General features: G+C 46.7%; 1 protein-coding gene across 1 annotated transcript in view; it reads right to left on the reverse strand.

The window, feature by feature from the left end:
- The window catches only part of Fgf9 (fibroblast growth factor 9), a 37,997-nt gene extending 19,853 nt beyond the window's left edge, over positions 1–18,144 (reverse strand). The window contains exons 1-2 of the mRNA XM_059274385.1: positions 17,187–18,144; positions 7,239–7,342 (exon numbers count right to left, since the gene is read on the reverse strand). Coding sequence (XP_059130368.1) covers positions 7,239–7,342; positions 17,187–17,463 — 381 coding nt within the window. The 5' untranslated portion in view covers positions 17,464–18,144. The remainder of the gene's footprint in view (positions 1–7,238; positions 7,343–17,186) is intronic.
- Positions 18,145–18,544: the final 400 nt, after the last annotated feature.

Raw genomic sequence — 18,544 nt, forward strand, 5'->3', positions numbered from 1 at the left:
TGTGGGTGTCCTGGAAACAGTTCCTCAACATGAAACAACATACTTCATGGCCTTTTGTGGTGTGTTGCTGTTGTTCTCTTTTAAAGAGATTGATCTATTCCACAGGGCTCCCTTCAATGACCCTACAATATGAAACATCACACAACAAATTATCTGGCCCACACCTATTCAGAATCAACAAGCCCCCCCCCCCACCTGGAATGTATTCAATTAAAAGAACATTTATGTTCATTGAAATCCATCATACCTTGGTTACAGATTATACAGATTCTAAGTAACCAAGGTCCAACTGTATCCTTGGAAATATATAACCAAAGGCACTAGCCAACACCTGTCTCAACAAGCTCCTTTGTCAGGATGCTGTAAGAATGGCCTCCAGGTGCTGGCCTGAGGCTGCAAAAGCTAGACCTGAGTCCTCACTGCACCTACAAATTCTGGACCTCAGAGCAAGTGAGGTATATTCTCTTGATTTTAGTTTGGTACTTAAAAGAGACGGCTGCCATGGAAAACCTGCCTATTATACGTGCACGGCCCACAGCATGGAGTGCAATCCCCGCCTGATGCTCCAGCATACTAGGCTCTGTGTCTGAGGCTGGAGCAGGCTGAGAAATTGGGTCAGTGAACATTCACCACATGCCAACTGCACACACTGTGCGTGGCTGAGCCTCTGGGAAACAGAATGCTTACAGAGAGACTCTGACTCCAAAATCCTCATCTAGTAAAAGACCAATGAGAATGAAATGCGAGGCCAGATATAACCCAGAAATGCCAGCACTTCTCAGTCCGGGGTGGTCCCCTGGCTCACCATTGCACACCCACGCTCTAAGTTCCTACATTCGTAGTTTAGGGAGTGCTATCTTTCTCTACGTGAGAAGATCGGACACTTACAGGCTCCTTGAAGCAGACCCATTGTTTTCAGAGTATTCTTTTTAAATAGACTCCATTATTCTTAATGTTTAAAGCACCTTGATAATAACTAGATAATTTAGATTAAACCACCAAAAGTAACTATGTGACCCATAGAGTTAGTCTCTTTGAGATAAATAAAAGTGACAAATGCAAACTAATACTCCTAGCTGTCTAATCATATGGGGGCACATGCATGCACATGCATGAAATCTAGTGTTCTCTCTAAATTTCAACCAGACAGGATTTTCTGATCTCAAGTGTCACATGCCCTAACCTGTCTTCCCACCCTTTGTTGAGACTTCTATCCATCCCTCAAAATCCACTTTAAATGCTACAATACACATTTCCAAAGTAGTTCTTTAAACACTCCTCTGTGACTCCCAAGACATTTGAGCATTCTTCAATTACAGCAAATCTCACATTGCACCAAACCATTCTCAAAGATGTCTGTCTGGCCAGATTCTGAGAGCCGTTTCATGGTTGTGCACTTTATCACAGGGCTAGACACCCAGTTGATATGAATGTCTATGAAGACATGAATGAAAGGGGCACACATAAATGGAGACTTAAGTACAATATCCAAACCATACCCAGAATGAGAATTATTTAAATTCCCCTTTTAATTAAATTGTGACACAATAGCAATAGTTTTTCTGTTTTTTTTCTGGTTTCTAAATTAGCATAATAGCATCCTTTCTATTTTTCTAAGAAGTTTCACCCATTCACGTCTGTCTCTTTTAATCTAGCCCTAGGGTGAGCCTAAAATCAGAAGGAGAGAGAGAGGAAAAAGGCAACTAACCCCCAAATACAAAAGTACATCACTCCATATCACAGTAATTTGTTTAACAAAAGTAACTCCTGTTTCCCAAACCCATTTACCATCTTTCACGATGATACCCACCTTTTCAAAGATCTTTGAACAGCATCATTGCCTGTTTCTTTTCTTTCCTTCCTTCAATCTCCTGACAACCTGAATAAGCTATTTTGGTCCCTCTTCATTCCCATGGACACAGGGGTCAGAATAACCACAAAACCTCATGGAATCCATGGGAGGGCCCACAGGGAGCAGGCCTCTCACCCTCACTCTCCAAATCTCCCATCTGAGGTACAAAGGGAAAATCCTGCTGCCCAGGGAGTTTCCCTCCCAGCTCTGCCCAGTGGAGGAGAAAAGATCTTGCTGCATAAACATTTTGTGGAGGGAAGAAAAGCATCAGAGGCAAGACAGAGAAGGCCTGGGAAGTACAAACTCCAGAATTCTGGTGGTCCACCTAGACAGCAAGCCTGAGCCCAGATGTCAAGCTCACGTTCTTCTTCTTAGAGAAGAGGTAAACAAAGGCTGGTTCTGCTCAAGAGCAGAGGCCGAAAAGGAGCCTGGCCATGGCTGTGCCTCTAGCTTTGCTCCAGCCGCAGCTGCATCCCCTTTGGGCTACACACTCCAGGGACAACACAGGCACATTCCAATGAGGCATGGGAATGAGGGAAAGCTTCCTCCTACAGCGAGACTCCTGAGTGCATGCTGGCCACCCAGGTCAGATGCTGGCCATTCAGGTCAGGTGCTGGCCATACAGGTCAAATGCTGGCCATACAGGTGGAGAAACATCAAGATCTCTACCTGCACAGCTTGTAGAAAAGACAGAAACCAATCCCGAGGCTACTCACTTCACTCTGAGAAGCATTTCCTAGGCACCTCCCACCTCAAGGGCCACTGCTATGCACTAGGTAACACCAGGAAGTAAAACATGGGTTGTTTAGGCTCTTTGGATCCACTGTAGGAAGCACACTGAGCCATCCTACAGGTTGTACTGTTGCTTGTGTGATGATGGAATTATAAACTTGTATTGTTGAGGCTTCAAGAAAAAAAAAAAAAAAACAAGACACTCAGCCAGAACAAGAGGAACTACCCTTGGGAGTGTGAGGAAGGTTCTACATAAGAGGAAATATTTCTATTGGACCCTCATTAAAGAGTGCTATTTCATCAAGCAGAGGAGGTGAGCAAAAGGTATCCTGGAGAGGAATTAACCCACCCACGTGCACAAGTGACACTTCATGACACGTTTGGGGAACTGGATAGATTCAAATGACAGGCAGAAACCGATACAAAAGATGGCACCAGAGATGCAGACGCAGGCAAAGTACTCAGTGAAACGTGCAGAAAGTTACACAGCAAAGGGCAGAGGCTTCCAGGCAAGCACTGGACAGATCTCAGTGAAGTCATCCTCAGATCAAGGTGCTGAAGGTAATTCTGCCATCACTGTGGAGAAGGGTTGATACTGGGAGGTGCTGGGACAGGGGAACATCTGAAAGCATGTTTCTGCAGGGAGATCACAGCACACGTGTGTCTCTGTAGCACTCTGTCCTAAGAGAAATCTCCAGCCCTGAAGATACTTGACCCAGGAGATGGTATGTGTCCCTTGCTATTCCCTCACTGGGACTCATAATTGGGACTGTCGGCTGACTGTGGCCACAGGGAAGGTGAGTAGAAGTCTACCATTTAGTTTGCTTAGATTCTGGTTGGGGTTCTTGTTGTTGTTTTGAGACAGAGTCTCACTGTGTAGACCTGTCTAGCCTGGAACTGCAAACCTCAAACTCACAGCCTGAGTGTTGGGATTAAAGGCATGTGCCATCACACCCAGCTAGTGCTTGGGGTTTGTTTTGGTTGGTTTTGGTTTTTTGGTTTTATGTTTCAGGGGACTGTTTGTTTGTTTTTAATAAAGGAAGTGTTTAATTGTGCTTACAGCTCCAGAAGGTTGGAGTCCATGATGGTGGACCAAAGGTATCTGAGCAGGAACAGCTGAGAATTCACAACTCAAGCAACACAACCTGTCTATGTAGACCAGGTTGGCCTCCAATTGGCAGCAACCCTCCTGTTTCCCCCTTCTGAGTGTTGGGATTATAGGCATATGCTACCACATCCAACAAATCTATTCCTAACCACATATTATATGTCTGCGAAAAGCCCTAGAGGATGTAGTTGGGATAGACAGAGCTAATGTTAATACAGTCTGGGTTCAACTTCCTGCAATATTGTCCCAGGCATTTTTGGGATCAACATTCGGTGTACTTTCCACCCTGTTCCAGGCATATGCTAGCACTGGGGTGCTTGCAAGCAAGGAGACAACCATCATGACAGAGAAATGACTCCAGAGAAAGAGAAATGACTCCAGAAGCCACTGAAAACATCCAGATGAGAAAAGCTCAAGCCAGTGCAAAATCCTGCAGACAACATTGCTGAACATGGAGTTGGATGTGCTCTCCCTGTCAGCCAATAAACCTCAGGAGTGAGAATCAAACCAGCAATGTCATACTCAGTCTAGTCATTGGTCAGCTGGGGAGAAGATTCCAAAGGGGCATTCAAGGCAGTCCTTGGAGCAGAGGTCAAATGGTACAGCCTAGACGTGAGTTAATTCAATCACTACATTCCACAGAAACACTTACTTGGATGCATATTTTGTGTCAGGGTATATATAAACTATAATTTCTATATATAACCTAAAATAACTTAAAATTCTTATCTTGAAATAAATACTTATTGAAAAAAAAGCTACCTTTTTAGGTAGGAATTTGTTTGGAGACGGTTGTGATAACACAGTCCCTGCCAGGTGTTCTGCTTCAGCCTATAATCTCAGCACTCAAGACAACAATACAGGACTGTCATGTGTCTGAGGCTATCCTGGACTACATAATGAGACCCTGTCTCTAAATAAAAAAAAAAACAATAAAGAAATAAATAAACTTACAGTTCCCTCAACCCACTTAAGGGCAGAATTTCTGTGCTATATACAAAAAAATGCATTGTGTTGTATTCAACTGGAATTGACTTAATTAAATCCACTTACATGTCTAAAATGAAAAAAAAATAAGAGTATGTCAAATAAAGAATGTCATTTTATAACTTTTTATTTTAAAACTTTTTATATCTACATCTTACACACACACACACACACACACACATATATATATATATATCTTTGCACTTAAAAGTACTAGCAAAACTAATTTAGAAAATAAGTAAGTTTACCTATACCAAGAGCTGGATTTCAAAAGCTAACTTAAATTCTATACCTAACAAACATTTTTAAATAATTTAGTTTCTTTCTCAAGAAGCACTTCTAAAAGGTATTCAAATATCTAACCAATTAACCTGTAGTGGAAAATTCTTCCAAAATAGAAAAATCACATTCTATGACATTAAAAATAGTGTGTTACCAGTAGCCAACATATGGAACCAGCCTCACCAACACATGCATGGACAAAGAAAATGAGGCACATACTCACAATGGAGTTTTATTTAGCTATAAAGATATAAAGATGTATCATTTGCAGGAAAATAGCTGGACCTGAAAATCATGCTAAACAAAATAAGCCAAACTTAGACAAAGATCATATTTTCTTATATGCAGAACACAGTGTGTATGTGCATGAGTGCATGTATGAGTGCATGTGTGTGTATGTGTTGTGTACATGCATGCATGTGTGTATGTATATGTTTGCTGTGTGTATGCTTGCGTGTGTGCATGTGTATATGCATGCATGTGCATATGTGTGTGCATGTGTATGTGTTGTGTGCATGCGTGAGCCTGTGTGGATATGTGTATGTGTGTGTATGCATGCATACATGGGCATGAGTGTGAGTGTGTGTGTATGTGAGTGTGTGTGTGTGTTTGAGTGTGTGTGTGTGTGTGTGTGTGTGTGTGTGTATGATGTCTGTCATGAAACTAGAAGAGATCTAAAGGGAAAGAGATAATGTAGAGGAAAAAGGACAAAGGATGTAGAGGGAAAAGGACAAATAGCGCATGCTTTCTCTCACATACAGAATCTAGAGTTAACATTTATTACAAATTTAAGGTTCTGATACACAAGAGAACTACATAAGGGAAGAGAAGGAATGAGAAGGAAGGGGAGAGACAAGGAAGAGTAATGAAGGGGAAAATATAAGCAAAGTTCAACGCATGTATAAAAATATAATAAGGAAACATTCTTTTGTACACTAAAAAATTAATTTAAAAAACATTGAAATGTGTAATATATTCAGATTATGCAGGATATAATCTTGTCATTTGTAATAGTGGGGTAAAACTTTGCACTACATGTGTGTATACACATTTTAAAAACAGGCTATGGGGGCTGGAGAGATGGCTCAGCAGTTAAGAACACTTGCTGGTTTTGTCCCTGGCACACACATGGTGCTTCACAACTATCTGTAACTTCAGTTCCAGGGGATCTGATGCCCTTTTCAGACCTCTGAGTCGCTGCATACCTGTGCACGGTATACATACACACATGCAGACAAAACGCTCATACAAAAAAGTAAAAAATTTCTAAGAAACAGAAGTAGGACATAGACAGTCAAGAAGTATATCTAGGAAAAGGTTGTCTTTCAATGGTATCAGCTGAAAATTTCAGAACTTTTCCTACTCTGAGTTTCCTCTAAGTCTCAACTTTTTGTAAGCACTAATCCAGGTTTTCATAGTTCAAGTAACTTGAATTAAATGATCATTTGACCACCAACAACTATAATAATAAAAAAAAAAACTCAAGGTTATTTTGTTCAAAACTTTACTGTTGAACTCTAGTTCCACACCGTAGCTACAACCCATTCACCACATTCACATGTTCAGCAAAGAATACTAAACCCCGAGGGTGTTCGGTGCACTGTGATGTGCTCCTGGGCTGGGAGAACTGAAGAGAGCATGAAGGTAACACCAGCCACCCTCCTGTGGAGCAGACCCTCCAGCCGTACCCAGGACCAGGCACCGTTCCCAACAACTGGCACATCACAACAAATACTCCATCACCACCAGGACCTTCCAAGCTAGTAAGGATGGAGAGCAAGACTAGGGAGAAAGAAATTCATAATGCTTGTAAATAATTACAACGCCACTGGATCCTATTCACATACAAAACTATCTGACAATAATTTCCACCTCCATCTACCCTGCATAATGAAAATCTTATGTTATTCAGAGAAAGGGTTTAGACTCTCACTGCACGGCCTGTTTCTAGTTTTAATTACAATGCTTGGCAAAGCTTGGGGATCATTTCAATTCATTTCAAAAATAACTCCCCATTCAATACAAGAAGATGGATTTTTCACACTTGTGAATTTTTATTTACTTGATAATGAAGATGGCTTGGCATATAAATAAAGCGTTTTCTTGGCAAATTTGGTCTAGTGAAGATGCAGAATTGTAATGAAACAGCCAGCCTCAGAGAGTAAAAACGCCCATTTGACTTCCAGACTCAGTTTCTCTTCTTATTCAGCCTAGCAAGCATACAGCTCACATCAAAGGTGGGTCATGGGGATTAGCAAAGTGCCTGCTGCTACTTACTGATCCGTACAGTTCCCCCTTCTCGTTCATGCCGAGGTAGAGTCCACTGTCCACGCCACGAATGCTGACCAGGCCAACTGCTATACTGATAAATTCCAGAATGCCTGTGAGATAAACAACAAACAGAGGAGAGTTAGAGCCCAGAGAGTGTCCCCAGAGCCACAGTATTCCCAGGGGCTCCAGAGAGGAAACTGAGCCCAGCTTCCGACTTGGAGCACTTCATACAAGACTTCTGCCCTAAAGAACTGATGTTCCAACTAAATTCTATCTTACCATCTTCAGATACTAAATTATCATAGCGGGACATAACTTACATAATAACTGACATAATTGAAAAATTTTAGAATTAATAACGACATAAACATTCTAAATGACAGGTCTGATGAAAACAATGCAATGAGCTAAGGGTATACTTGGAGGGGAAGTGACATATTTCCATTTTATATATGGGAAATTAAGTATTTATGTATGGTTATCTTGAATTTGTACTTACCGTCCTCTGGGCCTGGGAGAAAGAAACACATATACAATATGTATATTGTATATGTCAGTGTGTGTGAGAGAGAGAGAATATGTACATGTAAACATATATATGCACATTTTTTAAATTCTATTCAGAGAACTGTCTTATATCTCTAAAAATCATAGTGTGGGGTGCTAAGTAAGCCTTCACTGGCTTATGCAGAGAATGATCTAGCTCTCAACTGTATAACCTTATTGAGCTCCATTTGAGAAACTAAAGGATCATACACACACACACACACCTCAAAAGCCTCTGCCTAAACAGAGTATTGATTCTTTTTCTGTTGTTGTCTAAACCTCAAAGAAATAGTTCAACAATTAAAATTGCCTAATATTCTGGAAGGAAACAGGCTGGTTAAAAAAAAAATGCTCCTGATTAAAATAGGCATGGAATACCCTATCCCCAAAGTAAATCAATATAATGATCTCGTTCACTTCCTTCTTTCGCCTTGCTTACCTCACTAAAAATAACACCACCTAAGCTGGGCATCCGTCCAGAGTTTTACGGCCACACAGCAGCAGCTTCAGTCTCCCTGAATCTACTGTTGCTTTAAGACGCTCATCCCACAGGATACACAGATGCTGCTAATCATCTCTGTGCTTGGCCATGCTCCCACTTTGGCTATAAATTAAAGTACTACACTTTGTGTAGATCTTGTATCGGTACATACCAAATAACGAGCTCTTATTTTGAAAATATCTTCAATTATTGACAAAGTGTACTTACATCTAGGAGTGCAGAAGGAAGGAAGAAAGCCCACGGAAACAGTAGTGTGTGTGTGTGTGTGTGTGTGTGTGTGTGTGTGTGTGTGTATCTGTATATATGGAGAGAGAGAGAGAGAGAGAGAGAGAGAGAGAGAGAGAGAGAGAGAGAGAGCGCTAAAGTTAGTCTCCTGTGACTAATGAAAAAGCACTTATATGGATTTTTAAACAATTAATTTTCCATCTCTTATGGACTAGACCGGGCTGCCATCAAATGCAGACCCTGACCCATAAATCTAATAAAGTAAAGGATTAAGTCGGAAGGAAACTCAGTTGCGAGGTGATCACTCACTCTCATAGACAGTTTCACTCATTCTTGTAGACTCACGAAATGTTACAAAGATCCTCATGTTTATGTCTCACAGAATATCTGCCCACATACAAAAACTTATTCTAACAGAATGTGAGATCATGAATGATAAGAGGCAAAATTACAGATTATATCTGAGCTACTAACCTGTAACTTTCATAGACCATCCACTTGACACAAGCCAGTGTGTGACTAGGCTACCCTCCTTCACATAGCCAATGAGATCAGAGAGGCTGTATCTCCTCGAGATTCACTGCATGGGAGATATACCTCCTTTTCCATGCAGTCATTTTGTTTCATGGTACCATTTCTAACCCTTATGACTCAAAATAATCAAAATTGGAACACTTTATCCTTATTAGGGGCCACCTACCTATACAAGACTCTCTTCTTGGTACCAAGAAAGTACACCCTAACCAAAGTCATAGAAATCCTGAAATTAGCATAAGGACTTTCTCTGGGTCTACTTTCACTATAAAATGAAAAACAGGAAACACCTCACCCACCTTGAAGTCTGTGCCATTTAATTTACCAGGTCAGTGAGGAAAGGGTTAACCATAAAACTCAAATCCACTCATGTCCTCTGAGAGGCCACCTGATGATCTATTTCCTCTACCTAGGAGGCAGCTCTGAAAACTACCAACCACCTACAGTTCTTAATCCAAGAGAGTACGAGTTCACAAAACCACCTGACACGCTGCTCTCGAGAACTGCAGGAATAATAGTAATGACCACAAGGGTCATGGAACAGGCAGAATACTTAAGCATTCAAGGCCCTCTCTTCTCCGGTCTACAGGACAATCCTAGGCACTGCAGCCTTCAGCCCCAATGTATAACAGAGCAACTGAAATTTCAATTGTCCAAGTCAATCAGAATGTAAGGCCTGCCTCCTTGAATATTCCACACGCTGCGCAGCTGGCTCTAACGTTTTGGGGTTTGTATCTGTAATTTCTTGCCACTTAATACACTTAACTTCTGAGACTATTGTTATATAATATGGGAATTAAAGTATCAATGTATTAATCTTGGTTTTTTTTGGTTATTAGTAAAATATCTAAAATCCATATACATTCACTTATTCCATCAATGAACTATTATTGAGGGACTACATTAACCAAGCACCATAACACTTATTAAATATAAAAATATGACAGAAATATACAGCCTAGGCCCCACCTCCTGCTCAGCAGTAGTCCTTCCTTATCTATGGAGAGACATTCCTTCCATGCCTGAAGCCACAGCACCCCAAGCCCTATTCATATTGTTTTATAAACTCATGACAAAATTTAACTTACAAATTAGGCTCCCTAATAGGTTAATAATAACTAATAACAAACTGCAACTAGTATAGGATAGTGTAAATACTAAGTGTGTGAAACTTTTGAATTATTTCTGGAACATTCCATTTAACATTTTCAGACACAGTAAAAAGTAAAGCCAACGGGGCAAGGGGCTACTGTAATAGGAAGGACAAATAAACAGAGAACTATGATAACAGTGTGGCACATGTAGGTGTGTAGGGAACAAGTGTATCCAAAGATGGGTCGTATGTTCAGTTACAGAAAAGCAAGTCAGGGGAGCAGCATGGAAAAAAAAAATCTGAGATGAGTTGGGGAGCTCTCCCAGCAAGAAGCAGGACCCAGTGCCCCCGGTGGAAATATTTCATCACCTCAAACCCTCATCCATATCCCGGAAATTCCCTAAGAGTAGAGACCTCAAAAAAAAAAACAAAAAAAAAACAAAAAAAAAACAAAAGCCCAGATTTTTATGAGGTCCCCCATGACCCAAGGGCAAGCAAAACACCCAAATGTGTGAGTCACAGCCCTTCACTCACGCCCTGAAAACACCAATGTGCTAAGGTCAGGGAGACCCGGCCACACAGTAGGCAGACACCACCCCATGTAGACCAGGATCTTTCTCATTCCTGGTACCACCTTGTCCACGGGGAACTCTACAACCTCCACCAGATCAACCAAGCCCTCTGTGGGCCAGAGCTGGTGCCAAGAGAGTGCCTCCAGCTGTCTTCCTAGAGGACAGAGCACGCCTCACACTAATCTGTTTCCCTGTACAGAGCTGAGTAACCAACATGGACAGCCCAGAAGATACCAGTCAGTGACAATCCAGGAGGAGACTGTTCTACGATGGGATGTCTTGTGATCAAGGGAAGAAGAAAGGGAGGAATAAAAAGAAGAGGAAAGAGAGAACAATGCATTGACCTAAAACTGACATTGTGACCTACCTCTCCTAGCACACACCACCTAGATAACATCGGTTCAGAAAGGCCACAAAGAAAGTGGGGACCGGTAACTGGGCGGCAAGCAGACCAGTGACATTCGTCAACTCTATCCACCACAGACAACCATTTCTATAAGGACCCATTCAGAGCCTCACAGAAGCTAATAAGGCCAAAGATCTGGTCACATACTTCCAGACTGGTCCCAGACTAGCTTCCTCTTCCCAGTCCCACTGACTACTAGTGATTGGAGTTATGTGCAGTTGTGTGTCACTAACCCCAAGACAGCCCACCCTCCTAGAGTCCACTTGCTCTGCCTCACCTCTAAAGCCAGCCACAGGAAATGAGAGGGCTGGCAGACAGCGGCTGTCACACCTTCACCTCTGCCCTCTTCAAACAACAAAAACCTATGAAACCAGTATTTGTCAGCTTCAGTGACCACCATAACAAGACGATAAAAACCCTTTTGTCACACCATGTGGCTGCAGGACTTAGAGAAATCAATCTCACACTAACCAGGAGACTTCCTCTCTGCTGGCTAGTTTTCACAGTGCCAGAAGGTGGAACCCAGACCACTGGAGAAGAGCTATCAATGGTATTACTCTGCATGCTACAATACAGACCTGCCAGGGAAGATGTGTCCACCAGTGATATAGCGGTATGACTGTTACATGGGTAACCAACCACTTTCTGATTGGAGGCGAGGCATAATCCATAGGAGAGAATTCATACCTGGTACTGTACACCCAGTCAAAAGCCTGTGGCTGGCAGTCTCCCAGGCCCGAGTGTAGAATCTGTCATTGTGATTTTGCTAAACGATCATATTGCCTTCTAAATATTTGTCAAGCTGTCTTCTAAATATTTATGTTTATACTCAAAGATCTATGCTTCTCTCAACTTTGTTTTTCTAACCAAAGTTTCATTTTGCAATGGGCAGCTGTTAATGCAAAGGCTCCTAATTAGTCCTCGGCCCTAACTGGGACATCTGCATCACCACCACCCCCTCCCAGGCTCCGTGAACACCTGGGAAGAGAGGGTAGAAAGAATATAAAGAGTCGGAAGACAGGGAGGAGTGTTATGAGATGCTGTCTTCCGGACATGACATGGCTGGCACACTCATCAATTCACAACAACTGGGGTCACCTGCACAAGACCCGAACAAGATCAAGCCGGTCAACATTCCAGCATGGATGGGAGGGGGTCTAAGCAGCTCCCAACCCTAGCTGAGGAGCTTTGGGCAGCTGACAGCTACTAGTGGAGGAAGAGCTGTTTTTTCTTTGGGGGTGTGGCTACCGATAGATAGCCATGCTCTGGTAGATGGTCCCACACCCATATGCATATACGGGCCGCCCTAACTGGACTCAGTGGGAATAGTAAAAGGAGGAGGAAACAGCAGCCATGAAGTTAGGGGAGCTGTGGGAGGTGTCCAGGGGCAATTGGAGGGGGGAAATAAGATCAGGATTCATTGTATAAATATATGCAGTTCTCCAAGACTATAATATACAATAGACAGTGGAATAGCCAGTGGCCCCAACTACTCCAGAAACTGAGGCAGAAGGATTGCTTGAGCCCAAGAATTCCTGGCCAGCCTGGGCATCATAGTGACCCTGATGACTATGTTAAAGAAGAAAGAGGAGAAAGAGGAGACTGGGGAGGAAGGCCAGTGAAGAGAAAACAAAAGAAAATAGGGAGGGTGAGGGAGAAAAGAAATGGTTCAGATTTTACAGAGAAACATGACGAGTTGTCAAATGTGAAAGGTTAAACTGGATGTGGTGACAGAGGCCTGTAATCCCAGCACTTGGGAGGTGTGGGCAGGAAGATCAGCAGTTCAAGGCCAGCCTGTACTACTTAAGACCCCGTCTCCAAAGTGGGTGAAGGGGGTGGTTAAGCCCCTTCACTTTCACAGCTTCCTGATCATGCGCAGTAGCCACATGAGGTTCCAGAGGATCTCAGAGCCTGAATCTAGGAATCCCTGCACCAGGTGAACAAAACTGAGTTCCCTTAGGAAATGGCAGCTGAGTGGATATCCAAGCATTCGGCCGCAGCAAGCCACAAGGCAGCCCTTAGGAAGGCTTTCCCCTGGAAGGTACCGAAAAGCAGGGCACAAAGAGTTGAATTTTGCTTTTTCTGCAAAACCCTACAAATAAGTTTTTTAACTTGGTCTTATTAATTTTTTTTTTATCACATTATTATCTTTCTCCCACCTAGTACCACCACTGACTCCCTTTAACAGAGCAGGCCCTGCCCCTCAAATGGCTCACCAGTAGGGGTATCCATCTAAGGTTCTAATGACATGGGGGTCACTACCAGCACACCAGGAGGTAGGCCAGCTTCAGCTTCCACGGGCCCAGCGTTCACTTTTTCGTTTGCCTACTTAATTTTTTGCTCATTGTCTAGCAAGACCAGAAAGCCCTTCCAAGTGAAAAAAAAAAAAAAACCACAACCCGCACTCTTGATTCCTAGCCCATCACTCAAAGACCCGACCCCCAGCTCCCCTCCTCCCAGCTCCCATCACCTCTATGGAAAAACAAAGGGCTCCTTAAGGTCCCACCTTCAACTCCCTGGCCGGGTAGCAGCCCCTGCCGCGCTGAGACTCCCTCACCCCCACGTCCCCTGCACCGCCCCGGCCTTGCCCCCGCCGAGCTGGCCAGCAGCTGCAGTCACCTGCGGCGGCTCGGGGGTGGCAGAAAGCATTTGCCCAGCACGTTTCCTTCTGCCGTTCTTTTCCAGGTAGAAAAGGCACCTTCTATTTTAATCGAGGTGTAAACCCACCCCACCTACAGCTACTCTGAAACCCAGGGAGAAGATGAAGTCCCCGGGGAGGAGCTAAGGAGGCGCGTAGGCCTCGGCTGCGGGGTGGGGGTGGAAGGTGAAGCCGCGGTGGCCAGGACGCCAGGTGCGCCCCGCAGCCCCTCCGCCCCGCCCGGGCCCGCGCCGCCGGGTCCTAGCGCCGATGCGACTCCCAGCGGGCGGGGCTGGGGAGGCTGGGCGCCGAGGCTCCCGGCACACGCACGGCGCTGCAGAGGTTGCTAATATTGGGACCTGCCGCAGCAGCAGCAGCGGGAGACCGCGGCACTGCTGTCACCCCGGGGGCCTGCTTCTCACTGCAACCGGATGAAAGACTTAAATAACCCTCCTTCCCCACCCCCACTGCGCACAACCGCCCACTCAGCTCCATCCGAAAGAGGGTGAGTGGCACCGGCAAGAGCCAAGCGCGCCCTTCCCCCCGCGGTACACCCGGCCGACCTGCTATACTCGCACCCGGGGTCCCCAGCAAGGGCCGGGTCTTCCGCTTCCCTCCTATCAACACCCCCACACACACAAGCGCGCGCACACACGCACACACAGACACACACACACACGCGCGCGCACACACACAGTGCGGAACCAGAGAGTAGAGATGTCACTTCCTTGGCGACACCTTCTCCAACCTCTAGGATCGAGGCGGGGTGAGGAGATGGGGCTTTTTGTTTGATAATCTCGGTTCAGCCGCTGTACCTGCAGTCCTTGTCCGCTGACCCCTGAACGCGCGCGCTCCCTGGCCCTGCATCCTAGCACAGATATCTGATGTCTCTCTCAAGTGCGCGTGGCAAACGTCCTATCTTAAAGGTGACTGCATTTTTTAAAAAGAAAGAAAGAACGCCGTGGGGGGTGGGGGGAAAGGTACGTGGAAGGGCCCCGGAATGTGAGGGCCATCCAGTGACCTGGGCCCAGTTGTGGAGCACCCAGGGTTGGGACCGGGAAATTCACACAATGAAGGTGGCCCTGGCTGGCCGCAGCGCCCCTGCAGCCCTGCGCTCTGACTGCAGCCGGCCTTCTGCTACTGTGAGGCCAGCTCCAGAGCCCTTCCAGGGCCAGCAGTTAACAATAGCATGCCACCCCCTGCACCGCCTGCGCAGCCCTTTGTCACCCCCACCCCCACCCCTTCCCCTGCCGCTGTGGCCTCGCCAAGCTGTGGGCCCCCGACCCACCTCCCAGACCCGGCGGAGCCCCACGACTCTCCCAAATCCCGCTGCGCGCTTCTGAAACAAGGGGAGAAGGGGGGGGGGGACCCTGCGTGAGACCGCGAAGCTCAGTTCCGACCTCTAGTCTGTCCTCAGTCCCCGCCACCAACTCTCCGACTGCGGTGCGCACCTCCGGCGGTTCCCACACCGCACACCACCACCGCGCTGCCTCGGGCGGCGGCTGTCAGCACCACCAGACCCCGCACTCACACACAAAGAGAAAGCTAAGGGACTGAACACGGGCAAAAAGGAAAAGTCGGACACCCTTCGCGCGGCCAGAAGGGTGTCGGCCCCTGTCCCTCCCCTTAGACCTAAGCGGTCCCCGCAGCACCGAGGGACGCAGTGGAGCAGGGTGGAAAGGGAGTGAGAACCCGAGCGCGCTTAGGACCGCGCGGAGCGAAAGCAGCGCGGGGCCGGGGGCTGAGCCCGCACCTGCCAGCCCCGAGCGCGGGAGGACCCGGCTCCCGCTGCCCCGAGCATCAGGCGGACAGCCCGGCGCCCTGGGACACTCAATCCCCGCCACCGCCCGCCTCCCGCCGCCTGACTTGCTCTGAAAGCCGGACTCGGTAGCAACCCTTAAGGTGGCCAGCTAGACAAGCACTCTAGAAAAGTTTAGTCTTCCCTCCGCGACAGCCAGCAGCGACGTTTACTTCTAGGGTGGTGAGAAGATAGTTAGGTTTCAAAGGAATAATCGCGGCCACGGGCTACGCTTTCCGTTTTTCAGCAGCGAGGGGAACACAAGTCAGTTGGAGAAATTGACTAGGTTCAGTTTTGAGCCCAGCCTCTGTAGGGAGCCAAGGGGAAAACCCTGGGCCTCGAGGATCTGAACTATCCCCACCCAGGCCTGAACCCTCATCACCTTGGGGCAACATCCACAGTCCACAGAGCTAAGCACGTAGTTTAGATTGAGTCCAACATCTGGCATTAAAGCATGAGGAAGAAAAATCACCACAGGACTTGGTTTTACGACCTAGTCTAAGTGTCGTCAGGTGGGTTCACTCAGGAGTTAACTCCTTCCAACAGTCTTGTTGCCCAAACTGTCGATTTTTTTTTTTTAAGTAAGGACGGGGGAAACCGTGATTCCACACACCCCGCCCCCTCCCCAAGCCCAGGCAGTACTCATTCGCTGACTTAGCACTGCACCACTGAAGGTGCCCCGCCGGGCACGTGTGTGAGAGCATGAAAGTGGGCAGAGTCCCCACCTGAGTCTGCAGCCTTCGATGCTGAGTCACAAGTCCTCTGCTCGGAGCACGAAATCCTCGGAATGGCCTTTAAAATGAGCCTGCAGCTTTTGCAAGCGCACGCAAACCCTCACCCCAGAAAGCCACTCGGGAAACCCACACAAGGCTGCACACGGTGGACATTAAAAGGCAGAGGTATAGAGAGTCGATGGCTGGAAGATCCAGCACCCCTAGTGGGATGTCGGCCCCTTCCCAGGTCATCTTCCCCAGGCGCTCCTGCTCTGGATGCTTCAGATCTGAAACACGACTTTAGTACTCCCCACAGAACAGCCAGCAATCATAGCCTGAAAGACTTTCAGACCGGCCCCAGGAAAAAAAACTACACGCTTAATTTACAATTCAAGCAGAATACTTATTAGAGGGAAAGGGAAGGGGGAAAAACTTAATCGGAGCAAGATACCGACTACCTACATCAAACTGGGTGCGTTTTAAAGTTCTTAGTGATTAAAGCTTTAAACTCGTGGAATAGGTCCATTAAAAAGAAACTTCTTAAACCTGATTTTCTCCCGTATCTGATGAAAAAAAGAACTTGGAATTTGGGTTATATTCATAACTCATCCTCCCCCCTTAAAAGAGGAAGAAGGAGAAAGAAGAAGAAGAAGAAGAAGAAGAAGAAGAAGAAGAAGAAGAAGAAGAAGAAGAAGAAGAGCGGCCTTTCAGTGTAGACCTGCACCAGTGCCAGCCACAGATCTGCAATTCCGGAGGCTTTTTCCCTCCCTGGGCTGGCAAGACACGCACAGAGACCGGGGTGGGGGGGAGGGGGTATGAATATGAGAATATATCCCTTCCAGCATCCCCGCCTAGCCACCGCCTTCCTGTAGTTAACAATCTGAACATGTCACCGCGTGGACGCTGAAGGGTTAAAGGCATACCTACCGAATCGGCTGTGGTCTTTCCTGGTTCCCTGGATAGTACCGTTGGGGAAGATTTCTAAGTGAAATCCAGTCCTGCAGTACAGCTGCCTCCGCCTGAGAATCCCCTTTAAATGATCCAAGTCCGTGACTGCAGGTCCCCGGGGCAGCCCTCCTGCTTCAGACTGACCCAGGTGGTCACTTAGCAACACCGGACTGTCCACCGGCAACACCGGTACGTTCCCGAACGGTACCGCGTCCTGCACACCGAAATAGCTCCCAACTTCACCTAAGGGAGCCATCAGAGGACTCGGCTTTTAAGCACAAGAATAAACAATAATGATGGTATCAACCAGGAGACACTAGGCGAGGTATATCCAACTGCCCTCCCTTGCTGTAGTTGCAGAGAGAGGGGGAAAAAAAGGGTTCTTTTCTTCAATCCATCCGATGCATAAATAAAAGTAATCTGCTGTTTCTCTGGCACAGGTTCAAGGTCAAACCACTGATAGTCTAAGAAGCCACCACTTTATACTCACACACTGACACTGATCAACACAGCTATGCATCGCTACATATGGAGCCTCCGCTATCAGCAGGCAGGAAGGTCTTCATCCCATCCGACCGTAATAAGGGAAAAAAATCCGTAGTTTCTCCATTTGCTTAGAGATCAGAATGACCATAGCAACGTAAGTGCTTGGGCGATATTACAGGGATTTTTAAGATGCTCGGGCTACGTCAGAATTTACGGATCCTGACTCCAGAAAGGCATGCGCCGTTTTTACTCTCTCTAGCCGACTCTGCAGACATCAGCATGAATCCTTCAAGGAGGAGGGAAAAAAAAAAAATCTCACGTTGGCGGCGGCGACAAATCTCTCCTCCCAGTCCCTCCTCCAAAAAAATAAGGATAATATAACAAAAAGAAGAAAAAAAACTTTCGGCGTCCAAAGCTAGTATCCAGAACGCTGCAGAGGCTCTGCGGAGGTCCAGCGGCTTGCAATGAGGCGAGCGGCGAGCGGCGGGCGAGGACCGCGTCCCGGAGCTCGCGTGCTGCCCGGGCTGCCGCGAACAGGTGTCGCCGCGCGGGCCGCGCAGCGCCGTGGCCGCGGAGCGCTCCTCCTGCGCAGCCCCCGCCGGCGCGCAGAGTGGCGCAGGCGGCGGCATTGGGCCGGGTTTAAGGTAGCGCGGCGGCCGCCCCGCTCCGCCCGGTCCTAGCGCCCGCCCTGACGCCCGAGCCGCTCTGCCGCAGGCCGGGCACAGGCGGCCAGAGCGCGGGACTTCTCGGGTCGGACGACCTAGGAAACCGGGCTTTAGAGACGAGCAAGCCGGAGATGCGGTGGCCAGAGGCGGGAAGCAGCAGCCGGGAGACCTTCGGTCACCTGAAAT

Source organism: Peromyscus eremicus, chromosome 9 (genome assembly GCF_949786415.1).
Source record: "Peromyscus eremicus chromosome 9, PerEre_H2_v1, whole genome shotgun sequence".
Classification (NCBI taxonomy): domain Eukaryota; kingdom Metazoa; phylum Chordata; class Mammalia; order Rodentia; family Cricetidae; genus Peromyscus; species Peromyscus eremicus.